At 51.4% G+C, this 17,241-nt stretch overlaps 1 protein-coding gene across 15 annotated transcripts in view; it reads right to left on the reverse strand.

Moving 5' to 3' along the window:
• Positions 1–17,241, reverse strand: part of Tns1 (tensin 1) — a 213,655-nt gene that overhangs the window by 16,344 nt on the left and 180,070 nt on the right. For 10 of the 15 annotated variants that reach the window (XM_029474282.1, XM_029474263.1, XM_029474289.1 and 7 more), the window contains 6 exons: positions 15,496–15,692; positions 14,561–14,636; positions 10,752–10,844; positions 9,867–9,890; positions 9,432–9,470; positions 1,309–1,507 (listed from right to left, as the gene is read on the reverse strand). In XM_029474282.1, coding sequence (XP_029330142.1) covers positions 1,309–1,507; positions 9,432–9,470; positions 9,867–9,890; positions 10,752–10,844; positions 14,561–14,636; positions 15,496–15,692 — 628 coding nt within the window. The remainder of the gene's footprint in view (positions 1–1,308; positions 1,508–9,431; positions 9,471–9,866; positions 9,891–10,751; positions 10,845–14,560; positions 14,637–15,495; positions 15,693–17,241) is intronic. The other 5 variants (XM_029474288.1, XM_029474273.1, XM_029474293.1 and 2 more) reach the window with 3 other exon arrangements.

Consider the following 17,241-nt stretch of genomic DNA (forward strand, 5'->3'; position numbering starts at 1 on the left):
GAGAGGCCAAGACGAACACCCTGGAGACAAACTAGACTGATGAGGGGGAGCTGCAGCAGGCTGCACCACGCTGCACAGCGGCAAAGGATGGTGATGAGAGTGGGGGTCCTATGGTGGAGCTCTAGAGCTTCCGGAAGGAGCCAGCTGGGTATAGATAGAGGCAGAATGAGGAAGAAGCCAGGGTGAGTGAGAGAACCTGACTTCTACCACCTCTCCATCCCTGGCACAGGTGGCCTCCACCTTGTGGGGAGGAAGGAAGGTGGACTGAGAGTGTAGGAGTATGTCTCCGTGGAGGGTTCAGAACTGGGATCCAACGAGAATGTCTTTGCTCATCTCTTGGCAGCCTGGACAGGGCTCAGGGCTCGACCAGTATGGGTGTGAGCAGCAAACTGACCCCAGTGAAGGAGGAAAGCTAGAGTCTGGAAGCCATGGGGATCCCAGCACTCAGGGCAGTGGGCTCCAGAAGAGACAGGGGGCAGGGTCTCCACTGTCTGGGAGACTTGTATTTAACCAGCTTCATCCTCCCTGCCGGGCATTCTGACTCTAGACCTCGCCCAAACCCATCTCAACCTCTTTCCCATCATGACATGGAGTCTTGCTCTCACCACCCATCCTCAAAGCTTCCCAGTGCACCCGAGCAGGAGCTTTTCTGAAGGAAAAGCTGGGGGTCCCAATTGCTCCCTGTCTGGCTCCCTCTGATGGATTCCAGTAGCATCTGTCTATCATGATGCATCCCTGGTGGATTGCATGCTCTGAGCTGCCCTCCTGCCTACATCATGCACCCTAGTCCTCTGCCCCTGACCTACATCTTCACCTCAGTGCATCTTGTCATCCTTCAACACACACACACACACACACACACACACACACACACACACTTCCCTGGCTAGAAGTAACTGTCCCTGCTTTGTGCCCCCAGATACTGTGTTTCTGATCCATGCTGTGCACAGGTGGCACCTGTCTATGCACACTACTCAGGTCTCTGAGGAAGAGAGAGAGAGAGAGAGAGACTCTGACTCCAGACACATACACCTGTAGGTTGAAGCCTGTTTCTGCTACTGCTCAGCTACCGCCCTTTGAGTCTCAGTTGCCTCTTCTGAGAAATGGGACCAGCAAATCTTAATTCTTAAGACTGCAGCAGAAAGCATATGACTATCGAAAGCTTTGAGGAATTTAGTCTGTTGCCTGGGGTGGAGCTTCCCACCGGGAGACGAACAACAGGAAGGACTGCTCACTGGAGCGGCCTCAGGCCCAGATTCTGACGCCATGCTCCCCACTCTCACGCTGTGCTCCCCATTCCTGGCTTACCTGTCAGCACTGAGGATGGGGCTGCTTGTGGAGAGGGGGCTCGGGGATACAAAGGAGCCCCCTGGGGTCCCGTTCCTCAGGGGTGTCTCGTGCCCATAGGCGTGGGCAGCTGGTGAGCTGAAGCTCTTAGGCTCAACATCCTGAGCTCGAGGCCCTGCCATTGCTGTCCTCGCCACAGACTCCACATAGCTCCGGGGCTCTAGAAGGAAAGAGACAAAGAATGAGCATAGGTGTGGTAGGAGTCCACCCACCCTACCAGGGACTACAGCACCCCCAGAGTCCAGCCTGAGAAAGAGACAGCATGCAAACCTTCCCCAGGACATTGGGGTGCTTCACTGAGGCTCCTGTTTGCCCTTACTCCCCAGCCTGAGGCGAGCTTTAAGGAGCTTTGAGAAGTCTCTGCTTCCCTAGGCTCTGCCTCTGCAAAAGGCCACTAGCTCTCCCTCCAGGATTGCGCTTGTTCAAGGCTGGCCTCCCCTTTGCAGCCTTATTTCTGCCCAGCCCTAGCAGGATCCCCAGATGTTCCTAGAGCAGCCCCAAAGTCATCACCTTCGCCCACATCTCAGGAACGCACCCAGCTTGCTCGTTAAGCAATACCCAGTGCCAGCTACTGCATACTCACCAGCCCCTTCCTGCCAAGACACCCCACCCATGCCTGCATAACACACTCAACATTCCCCGGAAGACTGGTGCAGAGAACCCCGTGCCCGGGTGGAGCCAGACATACTGTGTCCACTGTGGTACAACCGACATGCCAAGCCCTGTACAGAAGGGTTTCATACACAGTATCCCCTACCTCGTGTTCAGAGTAACATTAGTGACACAGAGGCCATTTGACAAATGATGAGACTGAGTCCTGAAGATGACCAGGCATGTTGGACCCAGGCTCCCATGGCCTCAGAGGTGAGCGCTATGCTAATTAGAACAAGGATCAATGTTCTGGCCTTCTCCAGGGACGTTATCATATGGAGGAGGTGGATGTCATTGCCACCACCCAGGATCCTTGCCATCTTTGTTGCCTCAGAGGGACAAGATCTGAGCACAAATGCCTAGCTGCCACAACCACAAAATTCACCGAAGCCAGCCAGGGAAATGCTGCCAACCTGGGAGAGCCAGGCCCTGCAGCCCTTGAGGGCCAAGACCAGTGACCTAAGTAGGAGAGCCCCTTCCCGGGTTCCTCAGGACAGGTGGATGAAGGAACGTTGAGGCACATAAATTAATAGCTTGCTCCCTCAACTGGAGGAAAACCTGGAAAGAGGGAGTTACCTGGGGTGTTGAGACCACACTCCATAAGAGGCTCCCCACCATCCACACCCAGGCCCTGGTGATGCAGGACCCGCCACCTGGGCACGCTGAACTGGAGGTCAGCTTGAGGGGAGAGCAGGCAGAGCTTCCCTCAGCAGCGCAGGCCTTCACCACACTTCACAGGCTACACAGGCTGATCTGACAGAGAAGGTTTGAACTTTGACCTCCCCGGGCCCTGGCACTGGGCAGGAGGAAATGCTGTGACACACGCAGAACTGGTCAGATTCTCTGCAAACAGCTTAGGTGGGAAGGTCAGATGGTCCCTGTTGCAATCACTCAAGCCAGCCGCCATGCATGACAGGGTCCGAGAACAACAGCTAAATGAACAGGCATAGCTGTCTGGCACAGAATTCTCTTTAGGAAACTAGGTAGCAGGTGAATTGGTCGGTGGTCAGAGTGCTGACTCTGCTCTAGCTTGTCCCCTCAGCCCAGAGGAGAGTAACTTGCTCAGGACACAAAGCCAGCCTTGGGCTGTGCCTAGCACCACGTCTCCAACCTCACAATATAGGTTCTGGCTGGCCTAAGGGGGCCCACAGTCTCATAGGGATACCAACACATGAGCCAGAGAAATGTCAGATCAACAGGGTCACCCGTAGTAGCAAAAACAGCCAAGAGTCAGTCATGTGAGGTTTGTAAGGTTTGGAGAGCGTAAGTACCCAGCCCGTATGGGGCAGAGGTGGCACAGGTACCCAGGCAAGATAGTCTTCCAGCCAGCTGTTACTCACAGGTCCTAAGACTACCCAAACTTGGGAAGCCAGTGGCCTGTCCCTCCCCACGCCTACCACTCCATCTGAACATTTCCCAGGCTCCCCTAGGTGCTCAGCACAGCTCCACTTGCTTCCCCGTGACACACAGCCATCCTCTCACCCAGAGAGCCCTGTAACCCACAGCTGCTACTTGCCTGGCAAGGGCTCCGGCACTGGCCACAGCACCTGGTACAGAGGCCTCTGTGTGTGTCTAAGGCACAAACCCAGAGTCACATGACCCTCCCTTCCAGCCCCACCCAGACATCACTTTGCCTAAGACGTTAGACCCAATCCATGCACTCTGCTATCTTTAAGCCTTGAAAAGTCAGATTGAAACCTACATTGACCATCTTTCCTACCCACTCCCACTCCCACTCCAGCCTTATCTGCACCCCAGTGGCCATATTCTACCTGCTTCTCCCCAGGCCTCTTACTCTATGACTCCAGATGGCTTTGGCCTTTGGCTGGAATGGTTGGGTCCTTACTGGCAGGGAGACTGGGAGGGAGAGGATGAGGTTGTAGCCCATCCTCTATTTATCCCCAGCAGTCCTGGCTCCTGGGTGGGCAGAGACAGCTCCCACCCTGCTAGGGAGCTCACAGGACTCTGCACTCTCTCTTGTTCGTCTGCACTTTTCAGTCACCCACTGGAACAAACCATGGGCTTCTGCCAAGACCTCAACCCACACATTAGGTAAGCACCACACTCTACTCTAAATTCTCTTTTTAAAAAAGCCCATATTCTGCCAACAGGAAGCTAAGAGAAAGCCCACAGTCGGAACAGAGTCATGCCCAATCAACCAAGGTAGCGACTCTGTCACCACTGAGTGCCTACTGGGCTCTGCTTCCCTGTCAAGGCACTCACCTGCCTAGGATGGAGGCATGTGAGAAGGGACATGTCCTTTTAGTTCTTGGTAATTCTGGTTGATTCCACATTGGTCTTTGACCTCAACCTCCCTCCACCCTTGCACATTCCTTTCCTGGGGTGGGGTGGGGGATGGTGGTCAGGACTCCTCCTCCTCTGCTAGTCTCCTAGGGAGCAGCTGACCCATAGGCCACCAAGCAGGGGAGGGCAGGAAAAGTGGAGCCAGGGAGGGTACTTCATGGAGAACATTCCAGAGCCCAAACCCATTCCAAGTGGTTGTTGACGGCTGGGAGCAGTGGAACACACTGGTGACTTACTCCTCAGCCAGGGACTGACTATCTGCTGGTCACCTGCATTCCCAGGTACATCACCCCACTCACTGAGAAAAAGAAAAGCTTGGGCTGAAGTAAAAAAGGCCAGTATTGCCCACCCTGATAAGATGAAGGCATATAGGGGTGGGGAGAAAGCCTTGGCATAACACTTGCCTAGCATGCACAAGACCCAAGGATCAATCCGACTCACAAAACATGCAATGCATACATACATACATACATACATACATACATGCATAAAATATTAAAGACATGGTGGTAGAAAAGGAAGTGAAGAGACCCCTTGACCACCAGATCTAGAGCTAGCATTAATATTGGGTTGCATGCACCCCCTCTAAGGCCCCAAATATTTTTGCCTCATGGTGAGATTTCTGCCTTCCCTGGGTACCTCACTCATCCTTAGATCCTCAGTCCCTAACACGTGGCCGGGCGCATGGTAGGTGCTGGACAACTCTGTACCAGGTCACCTGTTTTGATGCCTCCGAAACAGCATCACCAAGAATCTCGAAGACATCAGAGTTCCCAGAAACAATGTCTTCCTTTATGCCTAATCTGTCCTCGTGGAACCACGGGGACAAACAGAACCAGCACAGAAAGCCTTCCTAGATCCACCATGGCGAGCTGTCTTTCCCTCCTTCCCTCTCAGAAAAGAATCCTGTTCAGACATTCAAGTGCCCCTTGTACCATGTGTACCCACCAGAAGGGGCAGCCCCCACATGCCGAAATGATACAGATTCTCAACTCTTCCCCTGATCCCTATGGGCCTGACAAGCCATCAAATCCCTCTTACTAATAAAATGGAGTCTATACTCCCTAACTCTCAGCTCTGTTATAAGTAGTAAAAAAAATAATGTGACATTGACCCTGCAAGGCCTGTTTAACCTGACTCTAGACCACGTGCACCAAGACCACGTGCACGGTGTGCACCAGTTTAATTGGTTTTTTTAAGCTTCTAGGAGGAAACAAACAAGCTGGGGACTAGGGAGATGGCTTCATGGGTGAAACGCTTGCTGCTCAAGGTTTGAACCCCATCACCCACACAGAAGCTGGGAGCAGTGCCAAGTGCCTGCAGTCCCAGCACAAGGAAAGAAGGGAGCTGGAAATGGGATTCCTGGAGCTCAGGGGCCAGCCAGCTTAGCCAAAATGACAAGATCCAGGTTCAGCAAGAGCCTTTGTCACAGGCAACAAAGTGGGATGTGATAGAGGAAGACACATCCCACATCAACCTCAGGCTTTTACACACACACACACACACACACACACATACACAGGTAATGACATCTGAGCCCGGAGCTCATGTATGCCATTTCCCTCTTCTCCACTCTCTACCCAGGGTTCGCCAGGCTAATGTCATACCACATGCATGTCCACCCAACATGTTACTTCTTTAGTCTAAGGTCTCAGAGGGCTGCGTCCCTTCCTTTCAAAATGTCCCATACACAATTTTTATTCCCTTGATGAAAATGGCAATGAGATTAAGCATAGCTTATCTCCCCAGAGCCTGGCCTGCTGCCTGCTGCATAGCCGGCACACAGAACAGCGATTGACTCTGTGATGCCTCAGTGAAGAAAAAAAAAAATGCACAAATATATTCAGTCCAGTGGCTTGAACAGAGCAAATACCCTTCACATTCTTCCTGCCCCAGCAGAGGAATTCTGCCACTGATCATTTTTCCTCACAGGCCTCTTTTTTCTGACTTTCCCATCAAAGTATCAGCAGGGACATCAAGCACAGCTTCCAAGGGTCAACCAAGAATGTGGCCTGGGCTGACCCGGGAGGCGGTGCCTGAGTTATGAAATGTGCAATTGGTAGCTCAGCTTTAATCCGTGTCCTCACCACCCACTCCCAAGCTGGAAGCCCAGGCCACTGAGCCTGGCTGGAAATAGGGGTGTACTTAGACAGGGCCCTTGACTAGAAAACAGGAGGCCCAGCAGTACAGTCTGGCCCTGTGGCCTCTTGGCTGTGACCTTGGGTGGGTCTCTCACCCCCACCACATCCCAGACCTTGGTTCCACATCCCAGAGAGGACAGGCGTGGCTGGGTGGATCTCAAGAAACCTTCCCTTCAGAATTCCTCTGCTCTGATACAAGGGCAGCTGGAGGGTAGGGAACTCACAAGCTGAGAGGTATTTGTGAAGCATACTTAGGAGGCCTCTCTTCAGCTCTGTCAATCTTCACTCTACTGAATAGTCACACAGAAGCAGAACAGAACTGCCAGGGCCCATGTGCCCACGTGGTGACTTTCTCCCTGGAGTCTGACAGCCCACTCCTGTACTGAGTCAGCCACCCACACTCAGGACCTGAGCCTCTCTGTGCTGTCAGGCACTGAGGCTGTGGGAAGCAGTCTAGAGAACGCTCATCCCCTGCCTGCAAGTAGCCTTGACCCCCACTTCCCAGATCTGCAGCTGAGTCTGCAGTATACACAGACATTTGTAGCTTCTACACAGGCAGGTTAGAAACCACCAAAAGGAGCTGGAGAGATGGCTCAGCAGTTTACAGTACATGTTGCTCTTGTAGAGGACATGGGTTCAATTCCCATCACACAAACAGTGGCTCACAACCATCTGTAACTCCAGTTCCAGTGAATTCTACACCTTCCTCTGACCTCCACAGCCACCAGGCACACAAGTGCATGCACTGTGGCAAAATATTCATACATATAAAATAGATAAATCTAAAACTTAGATAGTTAATAACAACATGGAGAAATCAGCGAAACCTTTCAGGAAGCCACGACCATCCCACCTGGAATCAGTAGGACCACACCCACGCTGGGGTGGAAACCAAGGCATTCAGTGCAGAGGAAATCGAGCCTAAGAAAACCAAACTAAAGCCGGGTGTGGTGGTGCACACCTTTAATCCCAGCACTCGGGAGACAGAGGCAGGCAGATTTCTAAGTTCAAGGCCAGCCTGGTCTACAGAGTGAGTTCCAGGACAGCCAGGGCTATACAGAGAAACCCTGTCTCGAAAAACCAAAAAGAAAAAAAGAAAAAAGAAAAGAAAAGAAAAGAAAACCAAACTAAGCCCCTATTGCACAGTGGTTCTCAACCTGTGGATTGTGACCCCTTTGGGGGAGAGGGGTAAATGACCCTTCCACAGGGGTCACATACCAGATACCCTGCATATCAGATATTTCCATCACAGTTCCTAACAGTAGCAAAATTACACGTATGAAGTAGCAACAAAAATAAATTTTTCGTTGGGGTCAGCACAACATGAGGAACTGTATTGAAGGGCTGCAGCATTATAAAGTTGAGAACCACTGCCCTATAGGAATGGCTACCTACAGCCAGGGCCCAAGGTGGGAACATCTAACATAGCACAGCTGGAGGGAACCTTGGTACTCACCTGTCTAATGCTTCCTGTGGAGGTGAAAACACGCATGCCCAGAGACGCACCGGAGCCACTCAGGCAGTGTCCCTTATCCCATGACCACCATGAGTCTTTACTCAATGTCTGCCCTCCTGAGCTAACCTTCTGCCAGATCACAGACCCTCTTCTTGTCAAGGAATAACGCCAGACTTCCTTCAAATCAGGGCTAGACTGGCCCCACAGCTGAGATCAACTGTGAACTCCTTAAAAGTATTTCTCATGGGGCCAGTGAGATGGATCAGCGGGTAAAGGGTGTGTGGGTAAAGGCTTGCCACCAAGCCTGACAACCTGAGTTCCCAAGTTCAATCCCACACACAGACATGGTAGAAAGAGAAAAGTGATTCCCCCAATCTCCACACGTGTATCATGACATGCATGTATCCATGTGTACGTGTGTAGCACACATAAGCATATTTATACACACACACACAAATAAATAAATTTTTATAAATAAGGTTATTGGGGCGGGAGAGCAATTTTTTCTCAGGATTGTACATGGATGTCCTGAGGCATTTTTTGTGGGAGTGAGTCCTTAACCAGCCTGCAGTAACCACAGGTACCCAGGTTTCCAAAAGATGCAAAGTCATAGCTCTAGGACTGTAACTTTAAACTAGGGATACTACCTCACTAGGGTCTGAACCTGAGAGTCCCTCACAGGCTCATGTTGTGAACACTCAGTGCCTAGCCGGTGGCTCCACTTTGAAAGACTGTGGAACCATTGGAGGGTGGGGGGCAGAGAGTATCAGAAGATGACCTTTGAAGGGAATGCCCACCCCTGATTGCTGCTTCTTTCTCTGCTTCCCAGGTTTCAGTGATGTGAACGTGAACGGCCTTTATCACACACACCCTTGCCATCAATAAGCTGACCCATCACTCCATCCCCATCACAAGAGACTGAAATCTCTCTTTAACCATGATCTCAAATAAACCATTGCTCCAAGTACTGTCTGCCAGCTCACTGTCACGGAGTTACAAAAGTAGCCGGCTGGTACAGCAAGCCGACACTGGTTCTATTGAAGGCACTGTTGCCAGGCGAACGCCACCAATACCCAGGAAGAGAAAGCCAGCCATACACCTTCAGTACACAGGATAGCCTCTAGAAGGACCTGCACAGGCTTAAACGCCTGAGTGGCCAAGCGAGAGGTCCTGTTCCCTCTACCCCTCCCAATCCCTCTGTGTTCACTACACACAGCCAGGTAGTGTATGTGCCTTTGGGAAAGGAAGTGGCACAAGGGGTATTTTTGTCAACAAGGTGGCACCCTGCTGGCGCCTGGGTACTAACTGTGCCTGAACTGGTGCCCAATGGCAACAAATTTCCCAGGCAGCATTCAGGCAGTGCCCAGAGTGGCATTTCATTGTCAGAGGGTGGGGACAGGAAGGTTAAATGCCTAGTCACTTGAGAGAAGGTGAGAAAAGAGATCTATCCAAAGCCAGCCTTGTCAAACTCCACGTGAAAAGCCATCCACAGACGTAGAGAGTGGGAGCCACACACAGCTAAGTGCACTTACCTTCTGGAGGCTTAGTCACCTCCTCTCCCTCATCTTCCTCTGAGGGAGGGAGGAGAAGAGAGACAGGAGGAGGAGAGGCAGGAAGGAAGAAGGGCAGATGATAAAGACGAGAGGAAGAGCCAGGACAAGAAAGAGAGAGAGAAGTTATCAGGATTACGTCTAGAGAAAGAATTTGCTGAAGAAAGGGAGGCTGGAAGCTGAGATCTACTCTGCGCAGAACCTCACTCAAGAGCCTGGTCCCTCCCAGCCTCTGCAGCCAGGCCTTGTGTGGACCAAGCATCAGGTAATAGCATGCTGGCTAGTGAGAGAAGGCCTCTGGCCCTTTGTCTCTGTGATGGCTGGGTGTGTCTGCCCGTGATCATAGGTGGAGCACGTGGAGGCTGTGCCTAAGCCAGTGCCTGCATTGTTTACAAGTGCATATAACTACCCTCTTACCTGGCTGGATCAGTCTTCTGGCAACTGAAGAAAAAAGCAAACGTTGACCCCAAGAGCCCCAGCTCAGCTTCAAAATTAGAGTCTCTCTCTAGTTCAACAGACTCCAAATTGCCATCAAAAGTCCCAGGACTCTTGTCTCCCTCCCCACAGAAAAAAACTAGGGGATGAACAGGAGATAGAGGAATGGGTCTGGTAACCATTCACTGCAGACAGTAGCCATCCCCCTCCCCCATGGTCATCCACCTCATAACTAATACAGGTGGTCTTGGGGTGGTTGGGGGGAGGCCCTGGGGTCCAGCTCCTATTCTCAGGGTCAAAAGCTGCTGGCACTGGGCATGTGAACACGGGGTGAACGGAGTCCACTTCGGGGCAGTAAGCACCTTTCTAGGAAGAGGAAGCTGGGGCTGACGGTAAAACAGTTGGGGGAGGGTAGACAGCACGGGCACTGGAAGTGACTCATTTTTCAGGCAAAGCTTTGTGGGCAAACAAGAAAAAACACCCATGCTCCAGCCTCTGTTGGGCTGCTCAGCATAGGAGCCACTGGGCAAGGGTGAGAGGCTGTCACCAAACAGTAGGCATGCCTCTCTACACACCTATGTGTACACACACAAGTGCTGGGACACAGGTCTGACCAACTCCAACAAAACTGGAAGCAGGTCTCAAAATCTGAAGGCCCAGAAGATAGCAGTAGGCAGGAAGAACACCCAATGCCTTCAGAGGGCTCCACTCCCCCACCCCCTACCCCTCACCCCTAGGCATCCTCCTCATTCCCAGGAAGGTCCCCAAACCTCTGCTCTGTGAGGAATCGACTGAGAACACCTGCCCAGGCTACTGGTTCCTCCTGGCCTCCCTGGCCATTTCCCTCCCTCCCTTCCAGCCACTCACCACCTGTGGGGTGCAGCAAGATGTCCGCTGGGTTGTGGGGTTTCAGGCCCAGAGCAGACAGGGGAGTCTTGGCCAGACCTGGAGGAGAGCGCGCTGCGTGGAAAGAAGAGGGGAAGATGCAGGAAGTGAGGTCACATCAGGGTAATAACAGTGTGTGGTGGTGAAGCCTGGGTGACCAAGAATCAGCCCCAAAGTCCCCTTTCTCCCCCTGCTGAACTGCCTCCTCTGACCTTCCCTGCCTACACATTTCAGCTTGAAAGGGAGAGAATTCACAAGGACACCCTGTCCTGACCCTTGCCCACCACTGAGAGACCTCTCTGGCTCCTCTCTACTGCTGCACTCCCTTTATCTCATGAAGACTTATTAAACACAGTGGGCTCCTTCCAGTATCCTTGCCTCTCTCTAAGACTAGTAACTTGCCACTCCCTCTTTCCCCGGCATTCTCTACACACACACACACACACACACACACACACACAAACACACACGCACGCACGCACGCACACACGAACGCACGCACGCATACATACAGTCTGTGTAAACCACTCACACAATCGGAAGACAAGGGAACCACAGTCTCTACAGGACACATCTTGAAAAGCGGAGCTGAACATCACAGGCAGGGACCTCACCATCCCTCAGCAGCCCTAGGCCATGTGGTCCATTCAAAATTGCAAGAGAGCCCTTGTTAGAGTGAGGCTTGGTACTCTGGGGGGGGGGGGGGAGGAACCAGCACTCCTCTGTCAAGAGCACAAGAGCACAGCTTCCTGGGTGAAATGAGGCTCCTCCTGAGTGACCCATCTGGGTTACAAGTGTCACATATCACACGAGGTCAGAAAGGGCTGCCCAGCTTTTTTCCCATCAGCCAAGGACTTTGAGCCAAGCGACAGGGGTAGTATCGTGCCCAGTCACGAGATAGGTCAGTGGCAGCTGCCATGTTTCTGAGAAGTAAAGAAATAAGGCCTGGGGCTCACGTCGGGGATCTTGACAGCCAGGAGAAAGTACAGCCCCTTAGGAGATTAGTAAGTAGCCTGCATATGGCCAGGACCCAAACTTGGCTCTATGGTCATTATTTTAAGAAACAGACAGCAACAACAAAGTACCATCCTTCAGTGTGAGTAGCAGGCATAGCTTATCTGTGTGTGTGCAGGTGAGTGTACGTACACACACACACACACACACACACACACACGTATGCATGCAAGAACGCAGACACCCACTCACACATGCACACACATGTGCCCAAACAGGGGACATCACAAGGACAGATGAGACCTGCTTCTTTGCTCCTTTTCTCTATTGTTAGGCATCCCAACAGACAAGTGCATGCAACATATACACGACTGAGTCAGGTAAGGTCTTCCCTTTGTTGTACGGCTAACATTCATGGTTTGCTCATGAGCACGTCTCTGTCACTTAGTAATGTCTGTCACCCACATGCCTGTTCGAATGGCATCAGCATGAAAGAATGAGCTGCAGAGAGCAGAATTTGTGGGAGAAGTCCCCATCCCGGCTCACATCTGCTATCCAGCAGGTGCATCTGAGGGTCAGGGGATCAAGGAGAAAGGGAAGGGGGTTCACAAATAGTAGCCGGCTTTACTTGGTTTTCTCCTCCCCACCCCTATCTTTGGCTTCCCAGACCCGAGCAATGTGGCCCTTATACTGACATAGGGAGTGGGTGACTCTGAACGCAAGCGGCCCTCTCCTTCCTGAAAGAAACATTCCTTGCATTTCTCCGTCTTCCAACCTCTCTTCCCCAGCCCGAGGCATTTATGAAACTTCTGACTTATATCTGTCCCCAGGGCACCCATGACTCCCCACGGGAGACAATTCTGGTACAATTACCATGGCTTCCATTCCCAGCAGGGGTTATCCAGCCCTCAGAGCTGTGGATGCAGTGGGGAATGGAAGAAGCTGTAAAGGTTTAGGCAAGACCTGGAAGAGAGATGGCATCTAGCCGCAAGAAGCCACAAAGCCAGCTTGTAAGCCAGCCAGGTGTCCTGGGTCTGTACAACTGTTCTAGGATCACCCGGCTCCTGAGCATTTGGGGTTAGCTAATCTGAACTGAGCTGTGCTAGGTATACAAAATACACACAAGAATTCAAAATGTGTGCAAATATAATTTTTAAAATAACACAAAATAACACTTGTGTTTGTTTAGTATTTTGTTTTCATTTTGGGTTTTTTTGGGGGGGTTGTTTGTTTGTTTCTTTGGTTTGAGATGGGCTCTTGATTTCAAATTCGCGATCCCCCTGTTTCAGCCTCTTGAGTGATAAACTTATCAGTGTGTACCACACTTGGCTCATTTTTAAAATGCCAATATTGCCAACTCAATATTTTAGACTAGAGCTATATTAAAAAAATACTAACATTAATGCCACTGCTATCCTTGAAAATAAATTCTCTGTGTGTACACATGTAGTATATTCATGTGGGCACATGTGCCCGAGGCATGCACACATGGAAATCAGAGGCTGAGAGCTATGCTTTCCTTCAGCACTCTCCATCTCACTTTGAGACTGGGTCTGTGGATTCAGCGAGACTGGCCAGCCAGCACCTGGGCGTCTGCTTGTCCTGGCACCCAGAGCTGAGACTACAGGTGCTCCTGGCTTTTCTTCTGTAGGGGGGCTAAGGGTCAAAACTCAGGTTTTCATGATTGCATAGCAAGCGCCTTACCCACTAAGTCATCTTATAATATTTTTGATATTATAGACCATCTCAATTAAATATTGATATTGAAATTCTGATTTCTCTATTGAAATGACAATTTTTCAGATTTACTAAAAAGTTACAACTGATTTCACTAGCATCCTGACACATAGGGAGTTTTAAATCATAAATGTGTGAGTATATGTGTGTCTGTGTCTGTGTCTGTGTGTCTGTGTGTGTGCCCATGCTGTGTCCACTGGGCATTAGGAGCCATGCCCCCCCCCAGGACTATTGCAGTCCCAGCTTTAGCTTCCTGTATGCCTGGGATAGCAGCCATACACTCAGTCTACCTTCTGTCCCTGTGAAGGACAGCCATACCCCAGGGGATGCACAGCCAGGCTCAGGCAACACTTCCTGCTGGCCTTCCTTCTCTCGGGGACTATTGGACACTCAGGCCAGGCCCAGATGACCTAAGAACTGAGCATCATCCATGTCTACTTTCTTTAAGGTCTTGTGTCCCTTACCACCTAGTATGACCCCATCACTTTCCCTACAGCAACGTCCCCCAATTCCTCTCAAGCCACTTCCCCTATAGAAAGAAACACTGACCAACTCGGGGCACACTTAGCAATCCTCTCTATCTGTTCTTCAGGGAACAGCCTCTCCAGTGAATACGCTGAGAATGCAAACTAAATGCCCTTCTGGGAGGTCAAGGATGACATGAGAGAGCGTATGTGTATGAGAGAGCACAAGCGACACAGGGTGCCTGAGATGAAGGTGCCTGGATACGGACAGGCAGGGCATCAGAAACAAGAGAGAGGATAGAGGATTTCATACTAGTATTGCATGGGGGAAAACTGAGTCAGTCTACACAGAAAGCGCCAGCATATAGAGCCAGGACCTGCAGTCAAACTCTGGGTGCTAAGTCCTAGCCGGTCTCATCCTTAGGTTGAGAGTAGAGGGTAGAGAACACATAGCGATAGAGTAGAGATTGGGGTGAGCTGTGGAGTAAAAGGCAATCAGTTCCAGCCCTTTCCCCACTCCACTGACTAACCACACACACACACCCCGCCCCTAACCCCACACCTGGGACAATCACACAGACTAGTGAGGAAACCTTGAAGAGGGCATGGGGAAATAGGCTTAGCAGGTGCTCTTACCCACACTGTGTGGCGGGCTGCTTGGGGAGGTCCCCTCCATCTCCTCAAAGGCCTCCTTGTAGCTATGCAAATGAGGCTGCCGGGAGAACAGAAGGGGAGAGAGAAGGAAGCTCTGAGGAGAGGTTCCTCCTCAGGTGATCCTGGGCACAAGGGCAGCAAGTTTGGCTGCCCACATATTCCCTCTCCAGCTTGACTCTCTACCTCATCCAGGTAAGCCCAAATGCTGACCACTCACTGCCTCAACAAATCCTTATTGGTGGCTAAGTTGGGGAGTGGCTGTTTGCAAGTCCATACTAAAGCTTAGGCAGAACTCCTTCAGAACAGGGTCACAGAAAAGGGCCTTGCCTCTGCAGAACAATGCCCTAGGCATGAAGTTCTAAGTGAGTCCACCTACATCAGGCTATTTCAAAATGCAGATTCCTGGGTCCTGTAACAGATCTGCTATGCTGGTGCCTCTGCAGAGGCATTTGGAAATGAAAGGGTTAAACACACTCCTTGGCAGTTCTTCTGCCATGGAAGTTCAAGACCCACTGCCTATGACTACTGAAATTTCTCAGCAATGGAGTGATTTGGGCACAAAGTAAAATATTCTTAGAAAAGCCTTATTTCTGAAAGGCTCAAAAAGATGTTTGCCAGTCTACCTGACCCACTTTGGACTGTAAGTCTTGGGAGTACCGTATGCCACCCCCACGATGCTTGTCACCTCCCTAAAGAACTTTCTTTCTTTGGATCAAGAAGAGACCTTCAGTCTCAGTGTTAAAGCAAAAAAGTTGGGGTACAAATGCTATTGAAGAGAGGAGACCATGGGTGAGGGAGGATGCAGGGAGGGAGGAGTCACTCAAGAGGTAACAGCACTTGACTCTCAGGCTCCTGGAGATGCCCAATGGACTCTGCTCCCTGCTGTGAATCCAGGTCTCATCAACTCAAGGACTCACCTCTTTGGGGCGTCCTCCAGGATTGAGGGCAATGGTAAGAGCCAGCTCAGGGGAGACGCACTGGACGGGAGAGCGGACCCCAGGACTACGGGGGGATGTGGCCTCCGGAGACTGGTTTTCATACTGTCCATCACTGGCTGCCCGCCTCCGGAGTGGGGCTGGGGGTTCTGCAGGCTGCCTCTCCCGAGCCTGAACCCCTGGGAGGAAGGGCAGGATATGGAAAGCAATGAGTTGAATAAAGAATGATGTAATCCCACCTAACACCCCCAAACACAAAGGCAGCACCTCGGCTGGGGGCTGAACTGGAGTGGGCCACATCCCCTCAGTCCTCCTCACCATGCCTTCCTGTTCCCAACTTAGCTCAAACCCTAAATTCCCCCCAGTGGGTGGCAGGGGGATTTGCTTAGCTTGGCCTCTGCCTTTAAGAGGAGTCTCTACTTTGCATAGGATTTGGACGGAGAGCACAAAGGACTGATACAAGAAACAGATGTCAGCTCCTTCCAACCCCCAGAGGCAGAAGGCCAGAACTTCCAGAGGAGGGAAGGGAAGGTCTCCAAGGCAACTGCATCAACCAACAAGCAACATGGAGCCTTTGGGAAGGGCTTTTGGAAAGGACTAAACTGCATCATCTTGCACATGGTGCTCCCAGTGGAAAACAAAGGAATGACCAAGTCACGCTCTGGAGTCTCCAACCACAGCAGGCTTCTGTGGTGGTTCTGATCTCAGGGGTCCCCTGGCTTTCAACCAGCACACCCCTGAAACCTCTAAACTAACTCCCCCTACAGCTGCCCTTCAGCAATCCTCTTCATATCATCATCTGACGGTGGCTGTGACCACGGAGGAGGCCAAGACCCCTACCACATCCTATCCTGGCAGAGGGCAAGCAAAGAAGAGCAAGGGGCTCCGTCTTCCCTGTCCCCACGTCCTGTTCAGTTCACCACAAACGCTGTCCATGTTAGCTTCACCCTGCCTCCTCTCCATCTTCTCTCCCCACAGCTGGCCCAAGGTATGGAATCCATTATTTCACTGTGTTGGCTTCCAGAATCCTAGAATACTGACTTCCCAGGTCTCAGCAGCCAAGGCCCAACCCTGAGGGTGGGAATCCTAGGCCTAATTATCTTAAAGTCTCATCTCTGCCATCATCAACACCAGGACTAATGAAGGTCACATGAGCTCGGAACATGAACACACCTCTGGGACCCTCTCCCTAGCCACAGGCAGGAGTATATGCTTGTACACATACATGTATAAACACACACAATGTTGGCCTTCAGGAATATAGCCAGAACAATCCAGTGGGACTCACCCTTAGGGAGCCTGAATCCCCTCTCATCCTCTGCAAAGGGATCTGCACAGCCCAGGTGGTCCCCAACCCCTCCCTTGCCACAGCCACACAGTTGCAATGGCCTGCACTGCCCAGGTAGCCTTCCTGCTTGATGTAAACAGCAAAGTGCTGGGGCAGAAGCACTTCACTCACACACAGTTACTGTGATGCCCATGCATGGGCTCTGGGGTGGAGGCTCTGGGGCCTGTCAGAGAATAGCAAGACCAGCTGCCAGTGGTACACGTGATATGCAGAAGGCAGAAGGCACACTAGACTCTCCAATTTGTGCTGTTAATCAGAGGCAGCTCTCCTACCTGCACAGTAGAAACCAAGACGGACTTCATCCTGTCTGTCCCAAACTTTCTCTGCTCAAATAAGCAAATAAGCCCCTACCCTCAGAATACCGATTTCCAGAAAAGAAA

This window comes from Mus caroli, chromosome 1 (assembly GCF_900094665.2).
Source record: "Mus caroli chromosome 1, CAROLI_EIJ_v1.1, whole genome shotgun sequence".
Classification (NCBI taxonomy): domain Eukaryota; kingdom Metazoa; phylum Chordata; class Mammalia; order Rodentia; family Muridae; genus Mus; species Mus caroli.